The sequence below is a fragment of the Tinamus guttatus genome, unplaced genomic scaffold (assembly GCF_059628265.1).
Source record: "Tinamus guttatus ecotype Peru unplaced genomic scaffold, ASM5962826v1 Tinamus_guttatus_pri_ptg000198l, whole genome shotgun sequence".
In the NCBI taxonomy this organism is placed as follows: Eukaryota; Metazoa; Chordata; class Aves; order Tinamiformes; family Tinamidae; genus Tinamus; species Tinamus guttatus.
In genome coordinates, this window is record NW_028288732.1 from 848,838 (window position 1) to 863,059 (window position 14,222).

Below are 14,222 nucleotides of genomic sequence, written 5' to 3' on the forward strand. Positions count from 1 at the left end.
ACAAATATTAACAAATTATGTACAATCTGTTCTACTGTGCTTTGCTCCAAACTGATCATTTGAATGAAAAATGAGGTTTCTACTGGCTCTGACCTTGCCCTGACCCAATGCTCCGTCGGACAGTCACGTACCGAGATCCTTTCTTGCAGACTGCTACAAGGGAACACTCCTGGTGTTCTCCTAAGTTTCTCTTACATTTACCTTTTCCTTTTTCTGGCACACATTAAAATCGCAACTTTATCCACCATGGATATTTTAATGCAAAACACAGCTCTAACAGTTCCAATAACCATCTGTTAGCAAATACAGATGCCTCCAAATACATTCTATTTTTTTTGTTTGTTTCATTACAGAAAACGTGAGTAGCCAAAGGACATCTGAAAGCAAAGCTCTAATCTAGGATGTTCATTCATTAGTTATATGTAAAGAATCTTGAAGTTAATTTATATGAGAAAGCATATAAAAACCTTCTCCAGAGAATTTACATTAATTCAGGCTCTGGTCTGGATTTATAAAATACACACCACACATTTGTCACTAGATACAAAGTAAAAAGTCTCTTTCCACATTGTAGATGCTTACTAAGCAATTCTGAAGTGAAGGGCTTTGACTTAGTTGACAACTACTCAAAAATGCACTGATCCATAGTGGAAAGTCACTTCATTAGAAAGCTACAGAAATTCCATGACCAATTCACAATTATTTCAACCCAAATGTCACGTAGCCTGTAAAAATGGCAGCACAAAGAAATTCATACCTCGGTTGTAAGAAATGTTTTAAGCTGAAACAGAACTATTTCTTTATTTTATTTTTTTAATTAAATCAAGCACTGCATGATGCGATTGGTACTTGCTGCTCCTTTCTCTGCAAGGAGACCAACCACCAACTCTCACTCTTCCTCACTTCACAATTCTGGCCACTGTCTGCTCGTGACCATGCAGAAACCTTTTCCTTGCTAGACCTCCTGAGCTCAGGCCCATCCTCTCACACCACAAAACCAGTATGAAGGCAAAATGATGGGATTTGGGGGTGAAGTACCATAACTTGCGACCCTACCTAAGGCTACATGGGAATGAGCACAAACTTAGTGTCAGCAGCAAGAGTGGCACACTGACTACACACTGAAATGTATTTTGAGTCGCTAGCTAAAATAGCTTTATGAGAGAAAACCAGAAACTAGTTTTTCTATGATGGATAAAGGAGCTCAAAAGCAGGGAAGTGAGGAAGCAGACTTTTAGTGGTTTCATGTGAGTTTTTCTTTCTGCAAGTGACTTTTCCCCTTAACTTTCACCTCTCTAAAGCAGAAAGGATCAAATAAAGCAAAGCTTTATATAAAGAGATTATCAACTAGTTAAAAAACAGTAAGTTAAAAATAATAATTTAAGAGAGGCCCATGGTAGCTAATTTTCAAAAATTCTTAGTAATTAAACAATGCATTTTGCAAGAGAAACTTTAACACTTTATGCTGAGATCTGAAAGTGCCGAATTTTATACGGATGTTCAAGAGAAGCCAGTATTTGACACGGCAGTGAAGTTCTAAGTTCAACTCAAGATGAGTTGTGAATGAATGAATACAAATGCTCATCTGAATACTAATGAGATCTGATTTTGGCATCAAAGTAAACAAAACAAACTAAGACAAAATTCAAGATAACTGCAACACTGTTTTTTTTCCTAGAAAGAACTGGTCTTCAATGATACATGCTTTCTTACAACAGCAAGTCTTCCTTCTAAGCAAAAGAAAAAATATTTAACAGAGTAGTAAAGCAAAAATGTAATGTTGTATTACTATCTGTAATTTAAAGAACTATGCTAACTGGAATGTGAAAGTTCTACATCACAGGTTTTGCAAGAGAAACATTCACTCACAGCATAAACCTTATCACACTCTTCCTCATTCAGATTCCTCACTTTAAAAAAAATGATAATGCTGAGAGAATAAAGGAATAACGGCAAAGCTTCTTTGATATTTATGTAGTTTATAAAACTAAACATTTGGCAAAATATAAATAATTTCGAGTAAACAAACACAATGGAACTTTGCAAAATTCACTAAATAAAAATAAATCACTACAAATTATTGCTATTATTACAATATTTTACCTGGCCATTTCCCAGCAGAGAAGTGTCTTCTCCCATTAGAAGATACGAGCCATAAAAGAAAACAAACGCATGAAAGAAGCCCAAGACGGTCCAGTAAAGAAATGGTTTAAACCCTAAATGGGCATTTTTACTGATGTCTCTGCAGAAATAAAACAAATTTTGGATTTCAGATTGGTTTTTATATAAGATATACTTTGCACGAATGCTATTGCTTGCATAAACCCAACCTTCCACTGCATTTCATAAACGCAGTGATGCATTCAGTGAATGCTAACATTCAAAAGAAAAAAAAAAGTTTAACCTGGATAAAACAACTGCTCCAAATTTACTGTCATTATTTGCCTCTGCTTTATGCAACTGTGCCGAATGGGTCAAGGTCAGAGTAGCACAAACAGGAATTCCTCTCCTCAGAGGGAGAACTGCAAGGTGAAGAAAAGGCCAGATCTCCTAACATTTTCAACCCTCTTCTTAAAAGATCTGTAGGGGCAGGGGAAAAGGGGTGGGGTAGAGGAGAGGGGAGTGGAGAAGTAGTTTCTAGGAAATATTTATTACTCACAAAAACATACACTTTCCTCCAACAAGTAGTATGCAGTGCAATATGCTGCCACTGGGAGGACATCTAATTCTACAGAAAATCCTTTCTCTGTTTGGTAAAGCATTTTTGCTGTGATTCACCTAACCACAGTGTAAAAGTTTTTCCTCATCTGAGTGACTTCCAACTCCTACATCTAATAAGTGAGCAGTGGGCTTATGTGATCTGTAAGGTCCCCACCTATCTTCCAATCTTAACACAAGTGACTTAAAAAAATATTTTTCTTGAATTCCAAATTTGAATTAGCTTTAGGGATGATAACTATTTAACTCCAGTTCTTCCTCCCTTAAGATAGTTAATAAAAAACTGCATAAAATACATGTAACAAATAATGCAGGAATGCATAATAGCAAATACATCTGCAGATGTCACTTTTTTCTAACTCACATGCGACCATGGCAATATAGAGAGGATATACATACCGATAGAGCACAGGTTTACTCTGTAATACATGCGGATGCACATGCTGTTCAAAAAGACTGTAGATCAGGACAGGCAAGGAAGTGAAACAAATATTGTACAAAGTCAGGTATACACTGTCATAGAGTGTCTGAAAATGGAAACAAAGATCGAGTGTTGTAAAGAAAATTACTTATTTTTTTTAAAGTCTTCACACTGATAGTATCAATAAGCACCTAACTAGGTGTGTGTTTAGTAAGTAGAGAGTTGTACTTACATAACCTACCTAGTGATATTTTATGATTTCTGTTGTCAGTTACACAAACCGACAAATTTTGAAAGAGAAGCTAGATATTTGTTAAATATAAAATTGTTAGATACAACAGATATCTAAGGAAGGCATGCAGAAGAACTTAAATTCTGTAGGTCTCTTAAAAAACAAACAAACAAAAAACACAACTCCAAATGAGTAAAACAGTAATAGAGAAATTGCATTATGGTATATGGAAGATTTTTGGACTCAACAGCACCAAATTTAAGCGTACAGAAAAGCAGTCGAATAAAAAAACGTTATTTTGGTATTCACCAACTCAATGTAACTATCTGCTTATGACTACATTTACTTTAAGAATGGGAAACAGAAGCCTAACAGTTAGCCGAACAATCTTGAAAAATACCAGCCAAAAAGTCCAGTAAATTGCACTATAGATTTTTAGTATCTCTGGAGGAAAATAGAGACCTGCTAAGTAAAAATTTCCCTTTGGAACAGAAATATTCACGGGTCATTTTAAAACCTACATGATTTTGTACTTCTGAAGCAGCTTCAAGGCACACATCTACCTATGAATACACAGATTTGAAAAGCCAACTACTTAGCTGCCAAACTGAACAAGAAGTTCCTACAGAGTTCACAGTAATAAAATCCTCTAAGTGGAGTTGTCTTTTAACTATACAATCAATTCACTCGTTAGCAATAATAAAGCAGATGCAGAAAATCTATCAACACATTTGCTTTTGAAGAGAGTGGAGGGGAGAGAATAATTCATTGTTTTCTCCACATCTTTCTAGTGATCCCATATATGTTTACCAAGAGGTAAGATATCCAATACTTACTTGTTGTGAAAACAAACAGAAGAACTGATATAAAAACTGTGGTGTAATAAAGCACACATTCTGCAAAACAAAAGTGAAGGAAATATTTAGCACTCCTTTCTTGATGGGAAAGGGTTACACATTGATTTCCATGAACCTCAATCCACAGACTTACCTTATAAAAAAAGTACTGTACAAGGGTTGCTATTCTAATATAGTAAAAGTGGCCATGAACAAAAAGCAACTTGGAGAGGAATTTAAACCGTGCTATTGCATAGTCACTGTTTCTTACGGCTTGTCTTCCTTCTTTACCCATGATTCCTGTAAAATTTGGTGAACAGGAAAAACGGATTAAACACCAGCAAAATGAAAGTTTAATAAACATATATGTGAAAGTCATCTTGGTTTTTGCACACTTCAGCATTATAAAGCCTTCAGCAACTTTCAGTCATGAAATAAGACATTATTTCTGACACTTAACACCTGAGGAAAACTGTTCCTTTAATGCTGATCAAAAAAGTGTGTTTCAGTACGGTATGCTTAGAAAAAGATTTATAAGACAAAAATAATATGCATATGAAGTTAGGATAAATCCCAGACTTCTCAATAAACTCATGAAAACCATTACTGATCCTTCCATTTAATTAATACGTTCTACTTGAGAGAGGTTTTTCTCACAGTACTTAATGGGAAAAACATATGATTTATATTCAACATCAGAATGAGCTAAACGCTTACGTTACATAAGCATACGGTAGCATTTTACTTAATTGTACATCTGGGCAGGCAATGCATTTCATCAGTCCAACTGAATACTAATCAAAATTCATTTCTAAAATGTATTATAAGAAGTGTAAGCATATGTAGAGAACACAAAATGCCCTTTTGCAGAAGTTAATGTAGCTTGGGATTCCTGAAAAGCAGACTCTTAAAAGTGCTGGACATTTCTGAAAAGCATAGTCTAAAGGTCCCCCAATAACCTCCATGACAAAGATTTATTACTTCTGGCCAACTCAATGTCTAACATGCTAAAAATTGCAATGGGTACTTGGATAGTTGCATTTTTAATAAGTTTCAGTTAGTTAACAAACTATGCTAAACTGTGTAAAACAGCAGCATCTGCTATTGCTTTGTAACCTCCTCAAGCTGGCTATACCCTTAGTCTTCAAAACTGGGAGCACAACTAGCCATTACATTCATCTTTTTAATTACATAAAAGGCGACATACTAAATAACCTTAAGTGCTTTTACCTTATAAAAGCTCCTCCAACACTAACCATTATTGCCAAATATCATCCAAAAAAGTATGCTAAAAAGAAAACAGCAAAACTATACTTGTGATAGGATCAATTCATTCAGATATATTTTGTGTTTTACACCTTGAGTTATATATCTCAGCAGAAAAGAAATATAAAGGTATAGGCCAGGTAGGGGAAAACAGAGCAGGCTACCAAGCATAGCTTAGAACCAGTAACAGTTTCTCAGAACATATAATGAAAACCTTTCCTTAAGAACAAACTAGATATAAACAGCATTTCTACAATGACATATATGTGGTGTAGACAGAAAGGCACAGGGCACAGAAAGGCTTAAGGATCAAGTTTACACTGGAGGTGAGGACCTGACAGAGATTGGAGTTAGCCACTCCTTATTTTTCATGCTGAGCTCTATCAAGATGCTGGTTAAAGTAAAACTTTTCTGCTCTTAAGACTGCAAAAAGTAGAGCCTCTGAATAATGCTCAGCTATGTAATAATCATAAAACTTGGAAAAGCAGCAGCCTTGCATTTTAAATTACACTGGAATTCAGCTACCAGAAATGATTCACACCAATACCATGTATTTGAGAGGTACACAAGTGTTAGAAGCTCAACTCTTTAGAAATACATATTTGGATTAAGACTATTCACGATCTAACTCTCCACTAAAAACTGCATCTTCCCCCCGCCTTCTGACAAAAGTTACCTATGCCAACATGGGCTTCTTGTATCATGCTCACATCATTAGCACCATCACCAATCGCTAATGTTATAGGTTTTTCTGGAGACGTTTTTAACAGTCGCACTACCTGGAAAAAAAGGCAGAAGTTTAGAATTAGTGGCATAGTCTGTAGCTGCCTGTCTAATTCCGGAGCATCTTAGTTACTGCGTTTTAGGAATGGGCACTCTTGGGTAGGAAACATCTTTATCATTTGCATGCAAATTCATAGTTTCTTTAGAAAAACTGTTTGCTATGGTGCACAAGTCTTATTTAAATATGAAACCTGCTTATTTGGCATAAATGAAACTCCCACATATTTAACTTTTCTATCACAACTCTTCATTTGTTGGTTTATCATACAGAACAGTCGAAAGTTGATATCAAAAATTTAATTTCAATTCAATTAAGGGAGTAATCCAAGGTTTAATCCCCTTCATCAGACTGCTAGCATCACATTTTCAGTATTACACAGTCAGGTTCAGTTCAAAAGAGTTGCTTTTTTTTGGGGGGGAGAGGAGAGAGGGAAAAAAAGCTAACTAATAAAGACCAATAGATAGTGCTATTAAGGAAAATAGTTCTCTTATTTTTAAAGCAACTGCATTATCACCAAAGGGTGCCCCCAATGAGGTGCTGGAAAGTATCAGAAGAGATGACAGGAAGATGAAAATTTTTCAGGCTCTAGAATCCCCAAAAGAAGAGCTGTGACAACTCTGCTGCTCCCAGAAAGGAAATGGACCCTAGAAATGAATTAATCAAATTAGGTATTTGGTCAAAGGAAGTTAATTAGCCTTTTAATCTGGAAGTGCCTGGGCTGCACAGGTGAAGGTGCTGAATACAGCTTCATATGGCTGTCTGAAAAACATATTACTGAAGAGATACTGTGTGTTTCTCCAACATGCTGGAAAGCACACAGGGAAAATATAAACGGAGCAACAACTGTGTGCAGTTCAGCAGGCACAAAGGCCTGTATTCAAATAACCAAGTGCTGGCTGGCAACGGCAGCGCCTTGATTCAGGAGTGGTAATCACCTCCCAAAGTATACATGAGAAATACAACAGCGATTAAATTCAGGGCATAGTCCAGAGAAATCCACCAGACTGTGGGATACATTTCCTAATTGTAGGTACTGATGTTCAAGTATAAAGGTTCTTCCTTCCCAAGGAGTAATTATTTCAAGTATCAGATCTTAGTAAGCAGTGTTAAAAATGTAGCAGAACTGCAGTATATCACTTAGATCAGTCCTCATTAGAGACTGAAGACTGTGGTAATTTAGATGGACAAACATCTATTCCAAAAGGTCAAGACAAATCCCCTGGGAAATCCTACTAGCAGCAGTTACCAACAGCTCTGAATGACTGACATGAAAAACATTTAAAAAGACATCAAAGCCATGAAGCGTATGAAAAATATATACACAGCTAGTGAGAATGTTGGCCATACCTTAACATGCATTAATACTAAAAAAAAGAGTGCAGAGTGCGAGCAGAAATGGAAACATTAAGCTGAGTTCCAGCTTAATCATGGAATAAACCTCATAAAAAGTGTCTATAGCAGAAGATCAAACACAAGGCTAGAACAAATTGCCACACATTTCCTTCCCTGCTCTACCCTCCCATGCTGAATGGTATTTGTCTCAGTCATTTGTCTCCTACAGGTTTAAAAATTGAAGTCTTGTCAATACAGTTTGGTGTTACTGTAAATCATGACAAAATACAGGAAATAATGGAAATTATTTGTTGGACAGGATAATAATTTAAGAAAGCATTACTAGCTGCTATTGGCCAAATATGGCAGTGAAAAGAAAAGCATATTACTAATAAGATTTAGTGACAAATTATGAACACAGACACAACTCAGGTAAAAAGTACATTTCAAAAAAACCCAAGAGATAGCTAAAATTTTAGCTGAGGCATATGTACAAAGTGGATGCTCATCAGGAAAACTACTTTTCTTCAAGTAGTCACAAACAATATCCTTTTAATGCTATATAAAACTTGGTAGAAAGGGTAATTTCAGCACACACCTGAAGAGTTTTACAATGAAGTGCTTTTAAAAGCTGCAATAAAAATTGGGACATCTCTTGGAAAGTGGGAAGGGAGAAAGACCCTCAGCCATTTTCATCTCTTTGAGACTCACTTTGCAGTAAGTTACACGACAGTATCCCCTAGAGTCTGCTAGTCTATTGCTGTAAATAATTATGTCAACAACAACCCAATGAGTTCATTCAGAGGCTAAAGCAAAGCATGAAAACTAGCAGTTCTCAAGATATTTCCAACTGTGGCCAGACAGGAACCTACACAACTGCAGGAGACAGACATCAGAACTTGACTTTCACAAGTGGGCAGAAAATGCTACTTGACAGGATCTGAAGGGCACAGATGTGGAACGTGCTGTAGCTAAGCAAATAGCTAACAAAACTATTTATTTATTACACTGATAAACAGGCTAAAATGATGTTTCTTTCCCTTCTCCCTGCTAAAAATATAAATCTGTGGAAATGCTTATGTCAGATTACTTGCTGTTTTATCTATATTTGAAAAGCTGTATAACAAAAAGACAGTATGTCAAATGAGAAAGAGGATATTTATAGAATAGAACCTGAATGCGGATACAGAGATTGTCATACAGTAAACAGTGACTTGATACAGTGCAATCATGTTATGATAATTAATCTCATCTCAATCAAATTCACATCTTCTTTCTTCCACTCCAGAAAGCAAATGTGGCAAAAATCTAACTTATTCTTGTAAAACTTCCTTTTACCAAAAGATTTCTTAATGAAAAGGAAATTACGAAAATAACAGATGGCGGTGGCATTATTGTGACTCTGTTTACTAGTTTTTATAAAAGCATGTAGCAAGTTAGCATTCTTAGCTTAAGGAGCAAGTTCCTTCAGTTCAACTGAATTTAACAGTGAGTAAAGAAGCCCAAAATGCCAGTCAAATGGCCAAAGCATTTGCAGAGATCCTTGACTCCTTTAGAAAGCAAGTTAAAAATACTTATAGGACAACCGACTGTATCCTCACTTACCTTTGCTTTCTGAAGGGGTGCCATGCGACAGCACAACACTGCAGAACAGTTTTTACAAACTTCCATGAACAGTTTTTCATGTTCCCTGAGTGCAAGAGAGAGACTGGTCCCATCCACAACTAGTCCATGCTGGATAACATGGTCTTCTTTTATTCTATTCAGGGACAAGAAGGTGTTCGTATTGGTGGGAGGTGAAAAAAATCACTTGTACTACAAATTATGCAGTTTGTTCATAACAGGCAGAGGATCAAGCCTGTTAGACTGATTTTTAATAAACTTGAAGATGCAAAGTAAATTCATCTGCTTGGCAGATATATCAAAATAACTGTCATAAAATTTGACATGAGAAGAAAACCATATTAATATAATCACTGGGATAGTGACACTGGGATAGTATTTTACCTCTTGGCTAGCTGCCTCAGTTGCTCTGCACATGTACTGTCTGATTTGTGCTGCACAAGTTCAAGGATGTTCATGGTTCTATGAAAGTGTCCACATGACAAACTGACACTAACAGCGGTTTCATGCTTGTCTCCAGTGAGTACCCACACTTTGATCCCAGCCAGCCTGAGTGCTTCTATAGTTTCTTGGACTTTCTCCTGCAGCCTAGAAACAAGGAAATCTTTATAATCAATGGAATGTTCCAAAAATAATATATATGCATATATAAATATATATAAAAATATGTATCTCCTGTTCATTCTGTAACACCACCACCACCATCGTTATTTATGACATACTCTATTATCACCAATACACTCAAGGCTTTGGTGAAACAAAGCCTGAACTTCAGGCCTGCTAAGTAAAGCAATTCAAAATTTGCCATAGGAATGTATTTAAATTAGGCAACATTACTGTATTTGAGAAGCTTTAAAACACTCTATAACAATTAGCATCTATTGCGATGTGATGACAATACTCTCTAACTTATAGAGTACACAACATGCATGCAGAATGATTTGTAAAGTAGCCATGTACAGAAGCTCTGCCAAGGAATTAGCTATTACCCTTAATTAATAACCAAAATTATACTTTGTTTCATGTACATTATGATCAAAGACATCTCTTCCCATGAAGTACAGCATGTTATTGTTATTATGCCAAGACCAACTGGTACAAGATACGTCTGAAGCCTCCCCAATGCAAAACCTGTGGCAAACATACTAAACCAAGAGCATACAATTCTGGGGGGCGACTGGACATTTTACCATGACGCATATCATAAGGCAGTAATAAATTCTAAACTTGCTGTGTTTTTGAGTGTAGTTGGGAGAAATTGCATTACATACTTGTCTTCCACTCCTGTAGCTCCAAGCAATTCCAGATCCCTTTCTATGAAGTTGAAGACATCTGCTAATTTTTCTTCCCGTTGCTGTAAGGCAGTCCTGGCCTCCTGAAGACGTTTGCTAATTTCTTGATACTCCTCAGGCGTGAAACTTCTGTAGGCTACGCACAAAGTTCTTAGTCCTTTCTGTGAGAGGATAAAAGACTAAATTCAGAGCGGACCAAATTTCAGTCTAACAAGAAGGCGTCACCTGCTATTTGTTCACTACAAGTCTCAGAATTTGCATCAGAAGAATCTTCTTGCAACCAGATAGACAGATGCCTTCACTTACCAAGGCAAATTCATCCACATGTATCCTTGTTTTGTCTATTTCTCCACTCTTGCTACGAGGAAGAATGGAAGATTCTGCTCCTTTTGTGAATAAAAGCTTTTCCCCTATCATATAAAACAGAATGAAGAGTAAGAATACACACTATTAAAGAAGCTATCAACTGCGAGTTAGGCAACTTCTGATCTCTTACCTGAAGGACTCTCTACAATGACACTCATTCTTCTGCGATTCGGATCAAACTCCAAAACATGCAGCAGCTTATACCTTTGTTTTTGTTTTAAAGAAAAAAAGAGGAAAATGGATTTTTTTTTGAAAAATGAGCTTCCAGAGAGAAGTACTTATAACTATACATTGACCACAAGGAGCTTTTCCTGAAGTGTCATCTTAGTACAGGAAACTCCAAATGAAATGCTACCAGTTCAGGAAGTTACTGCTATTTATGTTTCTGCAATTAATTGCTTTTCAACAGTTCAAATACATTTAATATAGACACAGTTCTGTCCCATAAGAATAAAGATTCTTCTCTCAGTAAGTATTTTGATTCCTGAACACTAACTTTACATCTGGAGATTACTATCAGCTCCTACTTATTCTTTTATCATTATTTTAAGTATAACTTGGGAATTATGTCTTATTTTCTAATGCTCAACCTATGCAATCAAAAAAGACTGTATGATCTCTGATAACTCTGATAACTGTCTTTTTTTTTTTTTTTCAGTTAGCAAGCAGTAGTTTGGAAAACTGATTTGAGGAAGCTGTTTGAAGACCTGACACTTAACTGACACGGGTCAAATGCAGAAACAATGCTATGACACACTGCAGCAATAATGTTTCTGCTTATGTCTTATGTTATAAATATCTCTAACATGAATAATAATTTTACTCATTTAGGGCAAGTAAAACCAATTAGATTATTCATGTGCAATAGATGCCAGCACAGCTGATTCTGGGAGCTTCCAGAACTGAAAGCACAAACTAAAGCTTGAATAAACAATGCAATTTTAGCTCCAGCAGAGTCTCAACCTCTGAAGAATGGACAGAGATGTAAACTGGGATAATATACATCTAGACAAAATAACTCACACAGAAGATTCCTGCACCTCAATTCCATTTGGTAAGGAGTAAGTTATAAGCTGCTTTGAAGATGTCAAGGGAAAACAGGGTGGGGTTCAGGAAAAGGCAAGATTTTTTTGCCTTTGTTTTGTTCTGTTTTCTGAACAGAGAGATTAACTGGAGAATATTACGATAATCCTCATCACTGCTTTATCATTGAAAAGAAGGAAAGATGATGAGTACCTTTCTGGTTTTCCAAGACTTTTTACTTCCATAGTGTCCCCACTAGTTCCAGTGAAGACTACTCCAACACTGAAAAAAAAAAAAACCAAAACCAAAACAGATATTTGATTGTTAATGCAAAAGAAAATAGGACTCTCATATGCCATTACTGTTTGTATTTCTGGAAAAACAAATGAAGAATGCCCACATTCTGCAGTATTTTAAATAGCAACATATTTTGCCCCGTTTTATTTGGTAAGGATTTGTATATATATTTTCTAACATTTGATAACATGTCTAGGTGTTTATATTTTTTAATTCTTTGTATTTTTCCATAACAAGCTGTCATTGCCAGGCCCTGGGCTTTACAAACTTTTGGTGTGTTTATTCAGATTGCTTTTAAAACAAATTGTCTGCCCTAGTAGGAATTCCTTAATTGTAACCTACCGGCTTGCAGCTTCAACTAAAGCTTTCTCATCTGGCGAAGAAGCATAATATTCCAATGGGGATGTTATTCCATTGGCATGCCAGGGACCATCAGCACCATCTGTTTGATCTGCATTGATCTGCACTGTATGACAAAGACAAACTGCTTTCAAGAAGAGCTCTTCCTCTTTCACCTATAAGAAACAAAAATGTTATTTGTTACATTTAGATGCCAAACCAGTTTTGAATACACTCTATAAAACTACATGTTTCTATTAAAAAAAACTGCTAGAGTATGCCATGCTAAAAAAAAAAAAAAATCACATTTCTCAATCTATTTACCACAAACCATTTGATCGATAACAGTTAATAGTTTCAATCTACTCAAAAATTTTTTTTCTTTAATGCAAATACCTAAAGACTATTTATTTGAAACAAAATATCTAGGATGTCTAAGGGAAAAAAAATCTCACCAAACTATGCATGTTTCCATCTGGAGAATCTTCAGACAGCCCCTCTGGAGTTAGTTTCCCATTGATCTCTTGGTACTTTATGCCATTTATGGAGCACTCGCGAAACTGCATCTCATTTTCAGTTAATGTACCAGTTTTGTCTGTAAACACATATTCTATCTATTGTAAAATAAAACAACAACAACAAGAAAAAAAACAGGTTTGGAATTATATATCCTTTCCACAAGAAATTTCAACTCACTCTACTACATATCTTCTTTTTTTTTTGGTTGTATAACAGAACTTAAAATTTCAATTTTTGCCATGAAATAAAATGTTAATATCTTACTTTCAAATTAATCAAAACACAACCAGTCTGTAATAATCATTATGAAAAAAGTAAAATAGGAGGAAGAGAAAGATAATGCAATTTTTTTCTACCTGTCCCAACTCTTCATTGAGGTCTGAGGTATTTACTTGTGCTCTCTGGTTTGTTTCTTCGTGATAGAGGTCAAGATCCCAGCCAATAAAAAAAGATCCAAGAAATTTCTGCATCTCAACAGTCACATAAAGTGAAATAGGTATGATAAAATTGTAAAGTACCAGAAAAGCAAGAAAATCTGAAATAAATCTCAGTATCTATGAGAGAAAGAAAAAAGTAAAAGATTAGTGCAGTGATCAAGTAGAACACGGTCACTTAAGTACGTTTCAGACTTATGGAAAATGACAAACTAATAGAGCTAGAGGAGACTCAAGTTCTCTGCTTGCTTAAGAGATACAACATATGCACAGACTATGCAGCCATTTCCAGGCTGCCTTCAGGATGATGCAAAAAAATCTGCCTTAACCTACGACTGGATGTTTCAGTTCTCAAGTTCATTATTTTTTTGACTTCTCTGAGTCTGCTAGGAAGGCTGACAATTAGTAGCAACCGTAGCGGTGATCGTGTAACCCCGAAACTCTCTTGAAGAATCTGGGCTGGACAAACATGTTACATGTTCCATGTACGTGTTCCAACTGCATCATTCCTAGGCTTTTCTAAGGAAACTTCATTTTTCTAAGGAAACTGTTATGGCAATACCAAGCAACTGATATTCCATGCATAGACAAATACGCAGTATCTCTGTTGGAAATAAAAATGCTTTAGGACAGCATATGGACCAGAGGGTTCCTGTCTATTGCCCGCGCCCAGTGAAAAGGCTCAACATGCTATCCTAACTTTGAGAACAACTACTTTAAAGGCAGCAAGCATTTACTTG

The 14,222-nt window shown here is 35.9% G+C and overlaps 1 protein-coding gene across 8 annotated transcripts in view; it reads right to left on the minus strand.

Annotated features, from left to right (window-relative positions):
• ATP11B (ATPase phospholipid transporting 11B (putative)) overlaps positions 1 to 14,222 on the minus strand; it is a 59,846-nt gene that overhangs the window by 22,902 nt on the left and 22,722 nt on the right. For all 8 annotated transcript variants that reach the window (XM_088523866.1, XM_088523865.1, XM_088523863.1 and 5 more), the window contains exons 12-25: positions 13,405 to 13,602; positions 12,985 to 13,143; positions 12,533 to 12,705; positions 12,107 to 12,175; positions 11,001 to 11,074; positions 10,811 to 10,914; positions 10,484 to 10,665; positions 9,597 to 9,800; positions 9,195 to 9,348; positions 6,150 to 6,252; positions 4,362 to 4,507; positions 4,208 to 4,267; positions 3,118 to 3,245; positions 2,104 to 2,242 (exon numbers count right to left, since the gene is read on the minus strand). In XM_088523866.1, the coding sequence (XP_088379992.1) occupies positions 2,104 to 2,242; positions 3,118 to 3,245; positions 4,208 to 4,267; positions 4,362 to 4,507; positions 6,150 to 6,252; positions 9,195 to 9,348; positions 9,597 to 9,800; positions 10,484 to 10,665; positions 10,811 to 10,914; positions 11,001 to 11,074; positions 12,107 to 12,175; positions 12,533 to 12,705; positions 12,985 to 13,143; positions 13,405 to 13,602 (1,893 nt within the window). The remainder of the gene's footprint in view (positions 1 to 2,103; positions 2,243 to 3,117; positions 3,246 to 4,207; positions 4,268 to 4,361; positions 4,508 to 6,149; positions 6,253 to 9,194; positions 9,349 to 9,596; positions 9,801 to 10,483; positions 10,666 to 10,810; positions 10,915 to 11,000; positions 11,075 to 12,106; positions 12,176 to 12,532; positions 12,706 to 12,984; positions 13,144 to 13,404; positions 13,603 to 14,222) is intronic.